The following is a 19,398-nucleotide window of genomic DNA, read 5'->3' on the forward strand; positions in this document are numbered from 1 at the left end:
GCTGATAAGAAGTTCGTCATACCCATCTTCTTAGCTATAGTTCTAGAACATATTCTTCTACATTGTTTAGATTTTGTGTTATTAAGATTATATTTCTTTCCCAACAGGTCTCACTGGTATCTTGCAGTCATTTGTTTTCCATGGTTAGAAGAAGCTGTGTATGAAGATTTTCCACAAACTATATCCCAGCACTCCCAGGCTCAGCAATCCCAATATGACAACAAAACAATAGGTGATAAACTTAATGTGGGCAGTGTTTTTAATAATGATGGCAACAGTAAAATGATTATAGAGAACAATATGAAGTTAAAGGATAGTATAATTATTCCTTATCATTAAGTTTATTAGAAGAAATGTCTGAAATTTTCATAATAGATATGAGTCTGGGTAGACTCGTGTATAAACAAAATGTAATTGTCAAGTTATACTGTTATATCATTTTATCAGAGCACTTTTTATAAAATAATCTTGCTAATAATCTTGCAAGAATTCATGCCACGAATCTTCAGGCATAGTTTGAAATCTCCCATTTTTTCTTTTTCGTAATGTAAATTAACACAAATTCTGGTGACGCTTGTAATTTGGCTAGGTAATATCGGGTATCTTATAATTCTTCCATGATTTTTCTTATGTTACAACCCAAACCTTAAGTAAGCAAATAAGCCTACTTTCTTTGAGAAAAAAAAAAAAAATCAAGTTGTATTTTATAGCTGTAGCCTAAGCAGCAAGCAGAATTAATAATAGCCATTACCATTAATACTGGCTAAAACCTATCTCTACTGGGGGAGAAAGAAAAACTGGTAAAGCAACTGATTATTTTCAATTTTGTCTAATCATCTTGTGCTGCAAAAGTGTACTTATACAACACTCTATGATCATATGTTAGAAGAATTATTAGTAGGCAAATTAATGATTCTCCACATTAAAACAGCAGAGATCTTGATAAGTGAGCAATCTGTGAAGATTGTCTTTTTACAGGAAACTGGCCCAGCTAACTGGTATTTCAGGTTTTGGCTCTGGGGTTTATGTATTGTTAGACAGCTAATTAAGCATTGTCAGTTTTATGCATCAATTGAATTTTTTTTTTGTTATGTTAACGATAAAAAAAAAAATTGAGTAGTTCCCAGGTATTTTTTTCCCTTTAATTACTACTATGCATACAAATTACAGTTTAAACTTATCTAAATACTTTGTATTAGACATAAAATACACACACATAACTGTTTTGTTATTTCTAACTAGATAATGATCTGCATACTTCCTCCGCACTATCGTTGGGTACAGAGGATTCTCAAGTAAGTGTGTTTTCATAAATGTGAAGGAAGGAAAACTCATGAATATAACAATTTTATCTGTAAAATAAGGCATAGCTAGGTGGGCTGTGATGAATATTGGTGGACCATTATTAAATTATGCTGTTCTATGATTCTTTGGTGTATTTTGTTGGGGTAGGAAACAGAACAAGAGAAATTACTATTCTTTTTGTATCTGTTTGGCTTACTTTAACTCCCTAGGTTTGCTTATAGTTTATCTGATCGTGTTGGTCTATTACTTTTCCAATTTCTATGGCAAAGTGTACTTCTATTCTTCATTTTGTCATCAGTTTTTGTACTTAATAACCTAAATTTTATATTCCACTTTCTATTATAAGTTGTTGGTAAAAATCATTCAGCGTAGACTCGTGGTCAATCCATATGATTCCTGAGGCTAAGATAGTTACTGTTAGCTTTTCTTTAAATGGATCTCCAAACTGATATTCATGTTCTAGATTTGTATCTATCTTTATTGATTAAGGTAGCCAGCTAATTATTTTTTAATACATACAAAATAGCAGTAGCCTCCCTGGCATAGGCCTGTGTCTTTACTGTCACTGGTACAGGTTGGGCAGAAGGAAGGAGGTTTCCTTTTCTGATGCCACAGTGGCAGAATAGGGAGTTCCTTCTTGCATCTAGAGCCAGGTTTCCCAAATTGAGTTCTGTGGAATACTTGTTCTAAGATGCAGTTTATGATAAAAAGGATTCTAAGGTCAGTTAAGTTGGGTAAACCCTGTGTCCTTTTCCTTTCTTAGAGATTCACTATTATATCAGTATAATAAAGGTACTGAGAATTCTGCATAGTAAAGAAAGTTTGATCTGTTGATTCTTAAATTTATCAACAAAAATAACAAAATACCCCATCTCATGTCCCTTAATATACATTAATACTCTGCTTCTTGTGCTTCAAAGGGAAGAAGTCTTTCTCTACTGACATCATATACTGAGTTAAGAGAATGTCTGTAAGGACAGGTTCAATTAACTTCTTTATCTTTGCTTAAGATGTCAACCCTGAATAGAAGTAATTCAAGTTCCAGGTTATGTTTTTAGGCCATGTTAAAGCTCCATAACTTCTTTAGGTCACATGTAAAAGTGCATAAACTACTGTTTCACCAATATAAGAAAATAAATCAATACAGTTTTGAAAAAATGAAGTTGGCTCACTTTAGATGATGAAAAGAACTCTTATTTGAAATTTTAAAAGGTTATTTGAAACATTTTAAAGAATAACTGAATATTAATTTATTCAAACTAGCTTTAATTGCAAAGTTGTAAAAATTCATGTTATTTCAGAGTCCTGAGGTGAACATGTCAGTACCAAAGAAAATGTGTAAAAGGTACGTACATGCTATAGTAATACAATTTTTTCAGATATTTAGGTTTATTTCATATACGAATATATACATCTTGATTTCTTCCTTTGCTTTTCATAGGCCATGCATTCTCATACTAGATTCCTTGAAAGCTGCTTCTATACAAAACACAGTTCAGAATTTACGAGAGTAAGTAATGACAATTTTACTAAAATCTCAATAATTTTTTAAGTTGTCTTAAAAAATTGCCTTAAATAAATAAGGAAACTCAAGCTTTAAATGACACAATAGACCATCTTGACTTAATTGATATTTATAGGACATTCTGTCCAAGAACTACAGAATACACTTTCTTCTCAAGTGCACATGGAACATTCTCCAGGATAGATCACATCCTGGGTCACAAATCAAGCCTTGGTAAATTCAAAAAAATTGAAGTCGTAGCAAGCATTTTCTCTGACCACAACGCCATGAGACTAGATATCCGTTACCTGAAAAAAACTAAAAAATACAAACACATGGAGACTGAACAATACACTATTAAACAACCAAGAAATCACTGAAGAAATCAAAGAGGAAATCAAAAAATACCTAGAAACAAATGAAAATGAAAACACAACAACCCAAAACCTATGGGTTGCAGAAAAACAGTTCTAAGAGGGAAGTTTATAGCAATACAGTCCTACCTCAAGAAACAAGAAAAATATCAAATAAACAACCTAACCTTACACCTAAAACAATTAGAGAAAGAAGAACAAAAAAACCCCAAAGTGAGCAGAAGGAAAGAAATCATAAAGGTCAGAGCAGAAATAAATGAAAAAGAAAGGAAGGAAACAGTAGCAAAGATCAATGAAACTAAAAGCTGGTTCTTTGAGAAGATAAACAGAATTGATAAACCATTAGCCAGACTCATCAAGAAAAAAAGGAAGACACAAATCAAAAGAATTAGAAATGGAAAAGGAGAAGTAACAACTGACACTGCAGAAATACAAAAGATCATGAGACTACTACAAGCAACTATATGCCAATCAATTGGATAACCTGGAAGAAATGGATAAATTCTTAGAAAAGTACAATCTTCCAAGACTGAACCAGGAAGAAATAGAAACTATGAACAAACCAATCACAAGTACAGAAATTGAGACTGTGATTAAAAATCTCCCAACAAACAAAAGTCCAGGGCCAGATGGCTGCACAGGCAAATTCTATCAAACATTTAGAGAAGAGCTAACACCTATTCTTCTCAAACTCTTCCAAAATATAGCAGAAGGAGGAACACTCCCAAACTCATTCTACGAGGCCACCTGATACCAAAACCAGGCAAAGATGTCACAAAAAAAGAAAACTACAGACCAATATCACTGATGAATACAGATGCAAAAATCCTCAACAAAATACTAGCTAACAGAATCCAACAGCACATTAAAAAGATCATCCACCATGATCAAGTGGGGTTTATCCCTGGGATGCAAGGATTCTTCAATATACGCAAATCAATCAACGTGATACATCATATCAACAAATGGAAGGATAAAAACCATGTGATCATCTCAATAGATGCAAAAAAAGCTTTTGACAAAATTCAACATCCATTTATGATAAAAGCTCTCCAGAAAATGGGCATAGAAGGAAATTACCTCAATATAATAAAAGCCATATATGAGAAACCAACAGCCAACATCATTCTAAATGGGGAAAAACTGAAAGAATTCCCTCTCAGAACAGGAACAAGACAAGGGTGTCCACTCTCACCATTATTATTCAACATAGTTTTGGAAGTGTTAGCCACAGCAATCAGAGAAGAAAATGAAATAAAAGGAATCCAAATTGGAAAAGAAGAAGTAAAATTGTCACTCTTTGCAGATGACATGATATTACACATAGAAAACCCTAAATATTCTACCAGAAGACTGCTAGCACTAATCGATGAATTTAGTAAAGTAGCAGGATACAAAATTCATGGAAATCTCTTGCATTTCTATACACTAACAATGGAAGAGCAGAAAGAGAAATTAAGGAAACTCTCCCATTCACCATTGCAACAAAAAGAATAAAATACCTAGGAATAAACCTGCCTAAGGAGGCAAAAGACCTGTATGCAGAAAACTATAAGACACTGATGAAAGAAGTCAAAGACAGTACAAACAGAGACAATACAAACAGAGGGACATACCATGTTCTTGGATTGGAAGAATCAACATAGTGAAAATGACTATCTTACCCAAAGCAATTTACAAATTCAACGCAATCCCTATCAAGTTACCAATGGCATTTGTCAGAGAACTAGAACAAGAAATCTTACAATTTGTATGGAAACTCAAAAGACCCTGAATAGCTAAAGCAATCTTGAGAAAGAAAGACGGAGTTGGTGGAATTAGGCTTCCTGACTTCAAACTATACTACAAGGCCACAGTGATCAAGACAGTATGCTACTGGCACAAAAATAAGAAGATCAGTGGAACAGAATAGAGAACTCAGAGGTAAAGCCAAGCACATATGAGCACCTTATCTTTGACAAAGGAGGCAAGAATATACAATGGAAAAAAAGGCAGCCTCTTCCGTAAGTGGTGCTGGGAAAATTGGACGGCAACATGTAAAAGAATGAAATTAGAACACTTCCTAACACCATACACAAAAATAAACTCCAAATGGATTAAAGGCCTCAATAAAAGGCCAGATACTATAAAACTCTTTGAGGAAAACATAGGCAGAACACTCTATGATATACAACAAAGCAAGATCCTTTTTGACCCACCTCCTAGAATAATGGAAATAAAATCAAGAATAAACAGATGGGACCTAATGAGACTTAAAAGCTTTTGCACAGCAAAAGAAACCATAAACAAGACAGGAAGACAACCCTCAGAATGGGAAAAAATACTTGCTAACGAAGCAATGGACAAGGATTAATCTCCAAAATATACAAGCAGCTCATGCAGCTTAATACCAAAAAAGCAAATAACGCAACCCACAAATGGGCGGAAGACCTAAATAGACATTTCTCCAAAGAAGACTTAATAGATGGCCAACAAACACATGAAAAGATGCTCCACATCACTAATCATTAGAGAAATGCAAGTCACAGCCACAATGAGGTGTCATCTCACACCAGTCAGAACAGCCATCATCAAGAAATCTGGAAACAACAAATGTTGGAGAGGGTGTGGAGAAAAGGGAACTCTCCTGCAGTGTTGGTGGGAGTGTACAGCCACCATGGAAAACAGTTTGGAGGTTCCTTAAAAAACTAAAAATGGAACTACCATATGACCCAGTAATCCCACTCCTGGGCATATACCCAGAGAAAACCATAATCCAAAAAGAAACATGTACCATAATGTTCACTGCAGCACTATTTACAATAGCCAGGACATGGAAGCCACCTAAATGCCCATCAACAGATGAATGGATAAAGAATATGTGGCACATATATACAATGGAATATTGCTCAGCCATAAAAAGGAACAAAATTGAACTATAGGTAATGAGGTGGATAGACCTAGAGACTGTCATGCAGAGCGAAGTAAGCCAGAAAGAGAAAAACAAATACCGTATGCTAACTCATATATATGGAATCTGAAGAAATGGTACTGATGAACCCAGTGAGAGGGCAAGAGTAGAGATGCAGATGTAGAGAATGGACTTGAGGATACGGGGCTGGGGTGGGGGGTTGGGGGGCGAAGAGGAAGCTGGGATGAAGTGAGAGAGTAGCATAGACATACATACACTACCAAATCTAAAATAGCTAGTTGGAAGTTGCTGTATAACAAGGGGAGATCAACTCGATGATGGGTGATGCCTTAGAGGGCCAGTACAGGGAGGGTAGCAGGGAGTCGTGGGAGGGAGGGGATATGGGGATATATGTATAAATACAGCTGATTCACTTTGGTGTACCTCAAAAGCTGGTACAAGAGTGTAAAGCAATTATATTCCAATAAAGAGCTAAAAAAAAAAAAAGCATTACTGAAAAGATTATATCAGGAATTATATTTTATTATGTATTTAGATGAAGCCTGTAAATCTAATTAGTAATAAATATCCCCATTATGTGTAAAATATTTCTTGAGGATTGTATCAAAAATAAATTTGGAATTTGTATTCACAGTTGAACAAAAGACAATTTTACAAAGGAGCATCGCAAATATTAGTGATTGTTAAAAGTAACACTTTTATAAAAAATAAGAACTCTTTCACATTCTTATTTTGTGTGTGTTTGTAATTTTAAAATTTACTATCAGGCCTGGAAAAAACTAGCAACAAAAGTTTAAAAATATTTTGATAGTTTACTTTCTAATATAAGTGACTTATGTGTATGAGTTATGAAACTGAGTTGTTGAAAAAAGTCTAGCTTTTAGTTTGAAACTCAGATGATTTTATTTAAAGTAGCATTTTTGAAGGCTCATATTATAATTTGTGCTCTTAAGGTTTAAGTCTTTTGAAATGTGGCTGGAGGCAACATATTTGGCAGCAAATGTTTTTCCATTTTTGTGAAAGTGTCGCATAATAGTAAAGGAATTTCTACTAAAGTCACTCAACTTTTTGATGATTTAAGGTATTTAGAGGTAGAGTGGGAAGTTAAACGAAAAACTCATCGTGAATTCAGCAAAACAAACATGGTGGATCTGTGCCCTAAAGTTCCTAAACAAGATAATAGCAGTGATTGTGGCGTATATTTACTGCAATATGTGGAAAGCTTCTTTAAGGTATGTAAACATATAAATGTTTTTTATTCACAATTACCAGCATATAATCACAAATTACTGGACAAGCAAAGAAGCAGGAAAGTGTTAGAGGTAATCAAGAGATAAGGCAAAAAAAAGGCATAGAATATGGTTTTAACCCAGATATTGGAGTTTAGAAGATAAGGACTTTAAAATTATTTGATTAATATGTTGGAGAAACTAGTCATATATGAACAAAATGGATGAAAATGGAATCTGCTAAAAAAAATCAAGTGAACATTCTAGAACTGAAAATGCATAATGATATATCTGAAGTTAAGAACTTACTGGATGGGTTTAATAGCATACTGAATACAGAAGAAAGGATTAGAGAACTTAAAGAAAAGGACAATAGAAAGTATCCTGCTGTAGCTCAGAGAGGAAAAAGAATGTAAAGAGAACAGAGCGTAAGAGACAAGTGTGATACAGTCAAAAAGCCTAATTTACATGTAGTTGGAGTTGCAGGAGAATTAGTGGGGGGAGAGAATAAGGCAGACACAAATTTGAAGAAAAATTTTCAAAACTAGAAGACTTGTATGTTGAAGAAGCTCAGAAAACATAAGCTACATAAGTACAGTGACCAGTACAGGTATTATTTTCTACCTCATCAGAGACTCTGTAGGAGCTGTAGTAACATTAAAAAGAAATTTTAACTAGCAAGGGATCATTCTTTGCTTTTTGAACTGTTAGCTCATTACTTCAGTCATAAACAGTATTATTTATGAAGATGGGTATAAGAACAGGGTATTTTTGTCCAGAAGCTTGTTTGGAGAATCCTTAAAGATACTTTCAAAGCATGAGGGTTATAGTGTGCAGTTATAACTGTTGGTATAATTGGGGAAGATTGATAATATATAATAGAAGATGGTACACATTATGGAAACCACGAACATGTTGGTTTTTTTTTTTTTTTCCTCTTTTTTATTCTAGACTGGAACTTCATTATAGGGTGAGAGTTCTGGTCTTCTAGTACTGTTTCCAAGGAAATTTGATTTTGTTTTTAGATATCCAAAGTGCCTTATTATATAACATATTCTGAGTCTGTTACATAATTCTACTTTATGTAGCCTCAGTCAGTAGAACATACTTCTAATACAGGTGGTAGCACCACTTAAGATTCCTGGAGGGGGAAAACTCAAAACACTAAACCTTGTGTTTCATAAATTTGTGCACTAATAAAACAGAGCGTGGGTTGAAGAAAGTAGGTTTCAGGTTGACCACTCAAAACCTGTGGAACTTTGTAACTAGGCCATAAGAAAAACAATATTAATTCTAATAAAAATACTTGCACAGTTAAATCTCCACTGAGATTTGCTCCTAGAATCACAGTCAGTCCATCATTTCAGCTTTATACCCTGGGACTCTTAATTTCTTCTTCAGGATGTAAGTCTTTCTTATATCTGGCTTCTGATAGTTTCATCAGATTTATAAGCATGATTTGGGGTAGCCTTCTTCAGCAGTTTTTTTTTTTTTTTAAACACAGGCAGAATTGTCTTTGCAGTTGCAACTTGCAACTTCCTTGTTAAGCTTAACATAATGGAAAATATAGCAGTTCTTTAAGCCACTAAATTGGCTAATTTTTGGAGTAAAAGAAGGTACTTCTGCAGGATTTTCTATTTTTTATCTGAGATTCTTCATTTACTGCTAAGGCTTCCTCTTTGTTTTAATGGTTTCAAAATATTAACATGTTTGAAAAAAATTGTGTTCAAACTAACCTGACATCTGCGTTGTACTGAATCATTCTCTGTTTACTAATTCTATTTGCACTAATTCACTTAAACATGCATTGTAGCAGAACATATAGTGTTTAATTTTGACGTTCAGAAGTTAGCAGTTTAATGAAAATGTTCTAAAATTGATTGTGGTGGTGGTTGTACAACTCTCTGAATATACTGAAAATCATTCAGTTGAATATTTTAGGCGAATTGTATGTTATGTGAATTATATCTCAGTAAAGCTGCTATTTAAAAAAAGTTACCAATTTCTCATTTCCTATAAAAATGAACTTAAACCAAATTTGAGTTATACTGCTAAAGTGTTTGCACTCTGTCTTTTCTCTCATTAGGATCCCATTGTTAACTTTGAACTTCCAATTCATTTGGAGAAATGGTTTCCTCGTCATGTAATAAAGACCAAACGGGAAGATATTCGAGAGCTCATTTTGAAGCTTCATTTACAGCAACAGAAGGGCAGCAGTAGCTAGTTAATCTGTATAAACATGACACAGATGTTCTATACGATTACTGGAAAGCTGCTTACCAGCATTTGTGTTAGCCAGCTCACCGAGAAGAAAATAACTTGCAGTGGTTTTATAAGTCATTGTACATTATTTAAAATATATGTTATAATACTAGAATTGTTAGGATCTCATAGATGGAGTGGAAATGGGGGTGATACAGATAAACTTATTAGATAGAAATTAAAGTTCCATAAATATTTGATATTTTTCCGATTAAAGATGCTTGGATTATGCAATAGTATATGTAATGTGGGAATGTTTTTGTAGATAATAAAACTATGTGATCTGTACTTCCACATAACCGGGAGTTGAAGGGAGTTAGGTCCTCCCTGGTGCCAGCCCCAGTGCTTGTCATATTTGTTGACAAGTCACGTTATATTGTAATTCTATTCTTTGCAGCTCAAGCATGCCGTATGAATACTGTGTATTTTTTTTTAAAGAATTTAGTATCAAGGCTTCAGAAAATGCCATTTACGGCATCCCTTCTGTATAGTGTAAGAGAAGACATAATGTTAGGAAGGTGATAAAAATTCACTCTTTCAAAGCGCAGCTTATTTTTCTCAATTGCTAAATGGAATTGTTACTCTAATTGTTGTTTGTTTTCTATTTCTTTTGATGTCATGTGTGAGGATCTGAGAATTTAGTTCTTTCATTCAGAGTGAAATTTGGAACAAAAATTTAGCTATCCAAAATAGGTTTTTAAAAATTGTGTATGTAGCTCAACTTAGTTTCTCTGGGGTATAGCTATATAAATATTGACTCCTATCCTATTCTGACATCTCAGAATATATGTACACAGTTTCTGTTAGTATAGAAGATAAAATTGATGACTTCATAACTAATTAAAAAAAATCCTCAAAGTCTTATGTATAAATTGTTAAGACTAAGTGCATAATTTTATATCTCTGTTTACCCAGTATTCATCTGTAAAAGCCAGATTGCTGTCATTGCTTTTATATTTTTAAATTGTAACTTTTAAGGAACTATGATTCCCCACGGAGTATAAATTTTTATTAAATGTTCAGGTAACAGCTCTGAATTGTTGTGATGATGGTGGTATTACATATGATTAAACACTTCATAACCTTCTAATGTTATCAGGAATATTTTTGAGGGTGCAATTATATTTTCTCAGATAAGAAAAATGTTTTTTAATCTTCTGTTTTAAGCATCTCTTAGATTTACATTGTAAGTGTATATAAAGTAGTGAAGCAAAGGCAATTTAAGATGAAGCTAAAAGTTGGAACATTGTATTTCAAAATCATGTGAATTGAGGTTGTCAGTTAAGCCTTAGTGTCCTTAACTTTTTGTTAATCTTGTCATCATCTTTATATTGTTAAAAATATTTGTCCTTTGGAAATTTCCTATAAAGAATGGTTATAATTACGTTTCATTCCCAGCTTCTCGGGGGGGGGGGGGACTTTTTTAGATGCCTTAATTATTTTGTATATCTAATTTTGGGAAAGCAAGTATATAATACATCTTCTTATGACTTCTTAACTTTTTTTGTTTGTTTTTCAAAGAAACCACTGTCCTTTATCACGTTTTGAAGGTTGTTTAAAATTCATTTTCCTAAATTCAGATGGAAATAATGCTTTGAGAATATCAACATTTTATATTAAATGTTTCCAATTCATTAAATTGAGGTGTAATTTTTTTCCTTAAGAAACGTGAGCTACTCTTAGAGATAAATTTTAAATTGTATGATACTTAGTGCATGTCATATAATTGATGGTTAGATTAATTTTCTTCCTGTTTAAACAGGCGTGTGGTAATTTTCATTGTCAGTTCAGGGAACATTTTTTGAGCATCTTCTACTACTAGCAGGCAATGTACAAGGTAGAAAAAACTGAATGACAGCTCTTATTCCTAAGTCATTTATAGTCTAATGGGAGAAATGGACATGTGAATAGTTTTAATATGCCTATTAAAACAATCATAGAGTTCTTTGGGAGCACAGGAGGGTGTTCAGCCTAGGGAGGTGTGTGTGTGTGTGTGTGTGTGTGTGTGTGTGTGTGTGTGTGTATGAGAGAGAGAGAGAGAGAGAGAGAGAAATAGTGAGAGGTGGTATAGAGGTAGTAAGAGGGTTGTTGTGGACAGGGAAAGCTTCTTAGAGAAGGTAATACTGTTTTTCACAATTCTTAGGATAAAAAAAAATGGTAGCTTTTTTTTTTTTTTTAAATCATAACCCAGTCACTTAACTAGGATTTAGAAAACGTTTACGATATCTTAAAATCAGCTGTTGTTGTTTTTTTGTGTTAGGGGGAAATAGGTCTAGACTTATACAGAGCCCTTTCTAATCTGATTCCTGTCTACATTCTATCCTCATATTTCCACTGTCACCTACTTTTTAGTCATATAAAATTATTCATTTATGCTTTAATTACTTTTGGCTTAATACCAAGCTTAAGCCCTTTCTTAATAGGAAATTATCTTGTGTTTTCTTTCTTTCAGTACTATTTCTTTGGAAAAGTACTAAGCTAAAATGAATGTGAAATGTCAGTTGTATTCTATATATATATATAGAGAGAGAGAGAGAATATATATATATATTTTATTGTGAAAATGACCTCTAATTGCTGAACTCTGTGGACTGGGAGAACTGTGAGTAGACGTGTATACCCTGAAGGGCTCCTTGACCAGAACTCTTTAAAACTCTTTTGGCAAACATGGGCCCCTGCTTTCCTCTGTAGTCTCTTGTAACTAAGTTTGTCTTCAGGAAATTTGCAGACTCTTCCCAGGGGCTGTTAAAAGACTTGGTTCTGTGTGTATGAGGCTTTCCTATGCTGGTGTGGTTTGCACCCACCCGGATGGTCTCCTCTTACAGCTGAGTTTGTCCCTTTTGGAAACTGGAGAAATCAGGATCAGGGCTAGTTTAGGATTCTAAAGAGAAATGTGCTTTAAATCTTTACAAAACATTTTTTTTTCCCCAGAGAACTTCACCAGAGGACATGACATGATATAAATTCATTGTTATTTAATAGTAAATCCTAGCTTCCACAGCAATTTTGACATTTAATTGCTTTCTACTAGGTTTTTTTTGATAATAACTACTGCCCTAATAGAAAATTTTTTTCTGGTCCTCCATTGTGGTAAAGGATATCCTTTCTTGATTGAGTTCCTCATGTAGATAAACACCCTGGGCCTCATGGTTTTTTTTTTTTTTTTAATATTTATTTATTTGGCTGCATTGGGTCTTAGTTGTGGCACATGGGATCTTCATTGCGGCATGCGGAGTCTTTTGTTGCAGTGCACGGGCTTCTCTCTAGTTGTGGTGCAAGGGCTCCGGAGCGCAGGCTCAGTAGTTGTGGCATGCAGGCTTAGTCACCCCGCTGCATGTGGGATCGTACTTCCCCAACCAGGGAGCGAACCTGCGACCCCTACATTGGAAGGTGGATTCTTAACTACTAGACCACCAGGGAAGTCCCTGGGCCTCATGTTTAATAACAAATTAAGCTATTTGTTATTATCACATAGCTACCATTTATATTGTGTGCTTAGTAGGTGCCAGGCACTTTTCTAAGCATTTTCTATGTGTTAACTAATTCAGTGCTCACAATGTCTCTATCATGCGTTAGCTTTACTATTCCTATCTATCTTATGGGTAAAGAAGGAGACATAAGTGGTTACAGTGAAAGATTTCAAAGTATTTAATCAAGGAGGGACATTTACAAGACAGCATCTTTATTTCAAAGAGAAACAGCACCAAGAAAACTAGTTTTGTATGTAGTTCTGTATTTCTGACATAAATAGGTATAGTCAGTCTGAGCATTTTATGATTACAAATCATAGGCTGTAGAGGTATCCAGAGAACATGTGAATTTATCAAGTTTGACTAATAGATTGAGAAAAGTTGTAAAATTCAGTGAGTTATATGTGTAACATTATTTTTTTCTGGAAACATTTTTAAGTGGGCTGCTTATTAAAGGCGAGGAGAGTGTTAGTGAAGAGCTTAGCTGACTAGATTAGAATAAAGAAATTGTCTCTCCCCATCTGTCCTAATTAGCTTATCTCTCCTGCTTTCACAGCATGCTGGTTATTTCAGAAAAGAGGTGAGAGGGACTTTGAAAGGACACCATTGTTATTTAGCTAATTTATAATGATTTTGGAGTGGTTGTCAGTTCTCAAACATAAACTGTTAAATGTTAGACCTTTCCTGTAACAATTTGTTACTGGAAGTTTCAGGGCTTTGGGTGCTCAATTAAGGATTTTGGCCTCTCCTCCTTCTTTTGGTTTTGGCTCAGACGATTATGTTTCCTCATTTTGGGAAGATTTCTCTGGGTATTTTAATGCTTGTCTTCATAGAAGGAAACCTTCCGTCATTAACAGGTATTTAAAAATCTACATTATTTTTTATCTTTACATCTGTAGTATATTTTCTCTAAAAATAATATTGTTTGATATGACTCCTGTAAGAAATTGAATCAAATATTAATCTTCGATATTGCTTCACTTACAGTGTCTGATAATCTCTCCCATAATTTTGGTTTTCGTCTTCATTAATAGTTCTTGGTTCAAACCTTACTTCCCCTTATTTCTTGTGTTGAAATTGGATGTATACTTGATTTCAATAACTAACAATCTTGAAATAAAGGAGTGGGAATTAAATGGAGAAAAAATTGAGTGCTGTACTTCTGGCCTCCTTAAGCACACACGTCTATAATTTGAGCATTGAGTTCAAAATCCAAATGTGGTGCAAACATCAGTTTTCCTTTATTTGTTACCATTCATTCTGTATCTTCATTCATCATCAGAAGCTTTGTTTATGCTTTCACTCTGTAGCACAAACCTACTTATCTTTAGAAGAGAGCCAAGAACCCAAGAGTACAGTTTCTTTTCTCCTGACTGACTCAGAATCCACAGACTCTTCTCTATCTATCGAAAAGAAAAAACCTCTGGACCACATAGAAACTGAGAGACAGTGGTTGCTCAGAAGAAAGCGATTTACTCTATTTCCTAATGGTGTGAAAACCTGCCCAGATGAAAGTGTTACAGAGGCTATGGAAAACCATGTGAAATATTTTAAAGTCCGAGGTAAGCAAGCATTTAAACCCTTGGGCTCCATGATGAAATTCAAACATAGTTCTAAAGCAGTTGTATTTCATTATAGTTCAGAATTTGTGAGGCTTTGGGCAGAGACTCAGCCAAATATTATCTTTCTACTAGCCATGCAAAAAGGACTTGCTAAGAGCATGGTATTTATACAGCTTCAGAGGAAAGTTTACATTATTTTAAGAGAGGTCATGGTTTAAAATCTTTTAAGCACTTCAGAAATACCAGTTTATGATACTGGATGAATTAACTTTAATTTTTACTTCTGCATTACAGTAATTTGCCTAAATATACCCACAAAAGATATTAACCAAGATATACTTACCTATTTGGCTAATTAGTTATTTTATATGCATGGGAATATGATCAATTTCTATATTTTATAGTTTAGCCATTCTACAGATTCAAGGCACTTCTAGTTGGTATACACAAAACTTTTTACATCTCAAATGGTGGCACTTCTCACAATGGATCTTAAAGCAACAAAACTAGGATTTTATTTTATTTTTATTTTTTAAAATTAATTTTTACTGGAGTATAGTTGCTTTACAATGTTGTGTTAGTTTCTGCTGTATAGCAAAGTGAATCAGCTGTATGTATACATATATCCCCTCTTTTTTGGATTTCGTTTAGGTCACCACAGAGCATTGAGTAGAGTTCCCTGTGCTATATAGTAGGTTCTCATTAGTTATCAGTTTTATACATGGTAATGTGTATATGTCAATCCCAATCTCCCAATTCATTTCACCCTCCATCCCTCCTTGGTGTCCATATATTTGTTCTATGTTTGTGTCTCTGTTTCTGCTTTGCAAATAAGTTCATCTGTATAGTTTTTCTAGATTCCACATATAAGCAATTCTATACTATATTTGTTTTTCTCTTTCTGACTTCACTCTCTATGACAGTCTCTAGGTCCATCTACGTCTCTGCAAATGGCACTATTGTGTTCTTTTTTATGGCTGAGTAACATTTCATTGTATTATATGTACCATATCTTCTTTATCCATTCCTCTTTTGATGGACATTTAGGTTGCTTCCATGTCCTGGCTATTGTAAATAGTGCTGCAGTGAACATTAGGGTGCATGAATCTTCTTGAATTATGGTGTTCTCTGGGTATATGCCCAGTAATGGGATTGCTGGGTTATATGGTAGTTCTGTTTTTAGTTTTTTTAAGGAAACTCCATACTGTTCTTCACAGTGGCTGTATCAATTTACATTCCATCAACAGTATAAGAGGGTTCCCTTTTCTCCACACCCTCACCAGCGTTTATTGTTTGTAGATTTTTTGTTGATGGCCATTCAGACTGGTATAAGGTGATACCTCATTGTAGTTTTGATTTGTATTTCTCTAATAATTAGTAATGTTGAGCATCTTTTCATGTGTGTGTTGGCCATCTGTATGTCTTCTTTGGAGAAATGTCTGTTTAGGTCTTTCACCCACTTTTTGATTGGGTTGTTTGTTTTTTTGATGTTGAGATGCATGAGCTGCTTGTATATTTTGGAGATTAATCCCTGTTGCTTCATTTGCAAATATTTTCTCCCATTCTGAGGGTTGTCTTTTCATTTTGTTTATGGTTTCCTTTGCTGTGCAAAAGCTTTTAGGTTTAATTAGGTTCCATTTGTTTTTTTTGTTTGTTTGTTTTTATTCTCATTAGGAGGTGGGTCAAAAAAGATCTTGCTGTGATTTATGTCAGAGAGTGTTCTACCTATGTTTTCCTCTAAGAGTTTTATAGTGTCTGGCCTTATAATTAGGTCTTGAATCCATTTTGAGTTTATTTTTGTGTATGGTGTTGGAAATGTTCTAATTTCATTCTTTTCCATGTAGCTGTCCAGTTTTCCCAGCACCACTTATAGAAGAGACTGTCTTTTCTCCATTATATGTTCTTGCCTCCTTTGTCATATATTAGGTAACCATAGGTGTATGGATTTATCGCTGGGCTTTCTATCCTGTTCCATTGATCTTTATTTCTGTTTTTGTGCCAGTACCATACTGTCTTGATTACTGTAGCTTTGTAGTATAGTCTGAAGTCAGGGAGCCTGATTCCTCCATCTCCATTTTCTTTCTCAAGATTGCTTTGGCTCTTCGGGGTCTTTTGTGTATCCATACAAATGGTAAAATTTTTTTGTTCTAATTCTGTGAAAAATGCCTTTGGTAACTTGATAGAGATTGCATTGAATCTGTAGATTGCTTTGGCTAGTACGGTCATTTTCACAATATTGATTCTTCCAATCCAAGAACATGGTATATCTCTCCATCTGTTTGTGTCGTCTTTGATTTCTTTTATCAGTATCTTATGGTTTTCTGCATACAGGTCTTTTGCCTCCTTAGGTAGGTTTATTCCTAGGTATTTTATTCTTTTTGATGCAGTGGTAAATGAGATTGTTTCCTTGATTTCTCTTTCTGATTGTTTGTTATTAGTGTATAGGAATGCAAGAGATTTCTGTGCATTAATTTTGTATTCTGCAACTTTACCACATTCATAGATTAGCTCTAGTAGTTTTCTGGTGGCATCTTTAGGATTTTCTATGTATAGTATCATGTCATCTGCAAACAGTGACAGTTTTTCTTCTTTTCCAATTTAGATTCCTTTTATTTTTTTCTTCTTTGATTGCTGTGGCTAGAACTTCCAAAACTATGTTGAACAGTAGTGGTGAGAATGGACATCCTTGTCTTGTTCCTGATGTTAGAGGAAATGCTTTCAGTTTTTCACTATTGAGAATGGTGTTTACTGTGGGTTTGTAAACATATGGCCTTTATTGTATTGCGGTGTTCCCTCCATGCCCACTTTCTGGAGAGTTTTTATCATAAATGGGTGTTGAATTTTGTCAAAAGCTTTTTCTGCATCTGTTGAGATGATCATATGGTTCTTATTCTTCAATTTGTTAATATTGTGTATCACATTGATTGATTTGCATATATTGAAGAATCCATCCATCCCTGGGATAAATCCCACTTGATCATGGTACATGATCCTTTTAATGTGTTGTTAGATTCTATTTGCTAGTATTTTGTTGAGGATTTTTGCATCTGTGTTCACCAGTGATATTGGTCTGTAATTTTCTTTTTTTGTGATATCTGTGTCTCGTTTTGATACCAGGGTGATGGCGGCCTCATAGAATGAGCTGGGGAGTATTCCTCCCTTTGTAATTTTTGAAACAGTTTCAGAAGGATAGGTGTTAACTCTTCTCTAAAGGTTCGATAGAATTCACCTGTGAAGCCATCTGGTCCTGGGCTTTTGTTTGTTGCAAGACTTTTTATTTTATATTGGAGTGTAGTTGATTAACAATGTTGTGTTAGTTTCAGGTGTACAGCAAAGTTATACATGTACATGTATCTATTCTTTTCTACATTCTTTTCCCATTTAGGTTGTTACATAATTATTTTTAATTAAACAGTTATTCTTGATCTCATACCCTTTTATTATGTTTAAAATGCTTTTAAAATAAAAAATTTAAAATCAGATATTGCATATATTTATATGTTTGATTTTTTAGTTTCTTAAAGTGGCACACTGTATTAGAATTTTTCTTTTTTTTTTTTTTTTTGGAGTGTATTTATATCTCTTGGTTGTATTTTGGGACTATCAAACTTACTAAGCAGTAAGCTTTTCTTTCACTTTTTAAAATGGAAATCCATTGACATGGCCTTTTGTGAATAGGGCATATGCCAGAAGTGGGAAATTGCAAAGAGTGGGAAGAGAAAAAGGAACTGAAGATGAATGAGAATGAGTGTGTAATATATCAAAATATGATTTCTACTACCTGGATTTTTGTGTAATACTACTTTAAAATAGATCAGAGTACCTAGATAGCTTCTGGTTAAATAGTGAAGAGGAAATAACCAATCATTTAAGGAATATGATTATGCTTTTTAAATGCTTTGCCCTTGTGTTTATACATTCAAAAGATGCTATTGGAAAAGAAGCCAATGAAAAGAAAAATAAAGCATTCCTTGAATAATTGACTTTAAAATACAGATGCTGTGAGTGAGATCATTGGAAAGGGACCTCAAAGCTAAAATAGGGTTGACATAGCACATCAAGATTATAACAATGTTAATATAGCTGTTCTGTCATGGTAAAGAGTAAATATTTTATTTATGTTTTTTTAAATTATATTTCCTTTTGATTTCTTTTTTTTAAAAATCCATTTATCTATTTATGTAGTTATGTATTTATTGGTTGTGTTGTGTTTTTTTTGCTGCACACAGGCTTTGTCTAGTTGTGGTGAGTGGGGGCAGCTCTTCGTTGTGGTAAGTGGGCTCCTCATTGCCATGGCTTCTCTTGTTGTGGAGCACAGGTTCTAGGCTTGTGGGCTTCAGTAATTGTGGCTCATGGGCTTAGTTGCTCCGAGGCATGTGGGATCTTCCAGGAGCAGGGATCAAACCCTTGTCTCCTGTACTCTCAGGGGGATTCTTAACCACTGTGCCATCTAGGGAGTCCCGTTATATTTTTGAAAGTTATGAAAAAAGAATATTTCAACATAGGTTTTGATTTTGATGAGATTTGGAAGACATAATTGGATTATGCCCTTAGAACCAATTGTTTGGAGATTGGAGGGAGAGATCTACTCACTGTCCAACTGAGGATTGTAGCTCTTTCCAGCAAGCTAATTCAATCTAATGGTTTGCCCAATTTTTCCTTCATAGATAATTTGGTGTCAGTTGCTAGTTATATAACACATTTGAAAAATATCTCCATTTAAGCAAGAAGCAACTGCATTTAACCTAATGATTTGTGAAATTAAACAGATATTAGGGTGC

The 19,398-nt window shown here is 34.1% G+C and overlaps 2 protein-coding genes across 8 annotated transcripts in view; both read left to right on the forward strand.

Annotated features, from left to right (window-relative positions):
• SENP7 (SUMO specific peptidase 7) overlaps positions 1 to 11,219 on the forward strand; it is a 171,905-nt gene extending 160,686 nt beyond the window's left edge. For 6 of the 7 annotated variants that reach the window (XM_057696791.1, XM_057696792.1, XM_057696793.1 and 3 more), the window contains 6 exons: positions 108 to 232; positions 1,243 to 1,295; positions 2,607 to 2,650; positions 2,747 to 2,815; positions 7,176 to 7,326; positions 9,410 to 11,004. In XM_057696791.1, the coding sequence (XP_057552774.1) occupies positions 108 to 232; positions 1,243 to 1,295; positions 2,607 to 2,650; positions 2,747 to 2,815; positions 7,176 to 7,326; positions 9,410 to 9,547 (580 nt within the window). In that variant the 3' untranslated portion in view covers positions 9,548 to 11,004. Of the gene's footprint in view, positions 1 to 107; positions 233 to 1,242; positions 1,296 to 2,606; positions 2,651 to 2,746; positions 2,816 to 7,175; positions 7,327 to 9,409 lie in introns of all 7 variants that reach the window. The other variant, XM_057696789.1, reaches the window with a different exon arrangement.
• Positions 11,220 to 12,798: 1,579 nt separating this feature from the next.
• Positions 12,799 to 19,398, forward strand: part of IMPG2 (interphotoreceptor matrix proteoglycan 2) — a 72,657-nt gene continuing 66,057 nt past the window's right edge. The window contains exons 1-2 of the mRNA XM_057697288.1: positions 12,799 to 13,912; positions 14,366 to 14,617. Coding sequence (XP_057553271.1) covers positions 13,834 to 13,912; positions 14,366 to 14,617 — 331 coding nt within the window. The 5' untranslated portion in view covers positions 12,799 to 13,833. The remainder of the gene's footprint in view (positions 13,913 to 14,365; positions 14,618 to 19,398) is intronic.

Source organism: Hippopotamus amphibius, chromosome 10 (assembly GCF_030028045.1).
Source record: "Hippopotamus amphibius kiboko isolate mHipAmp2 chromosome 10, mHipAmp2.hap2, whole genome shotgun sequence".
NCBI classification, from domain to species: Eukaryota; Metazoa; Chordata; class Mammalia; order Artiodactyla; family Hippopotamidae; genus Hippopotamus; species Hippopotamus amphibius.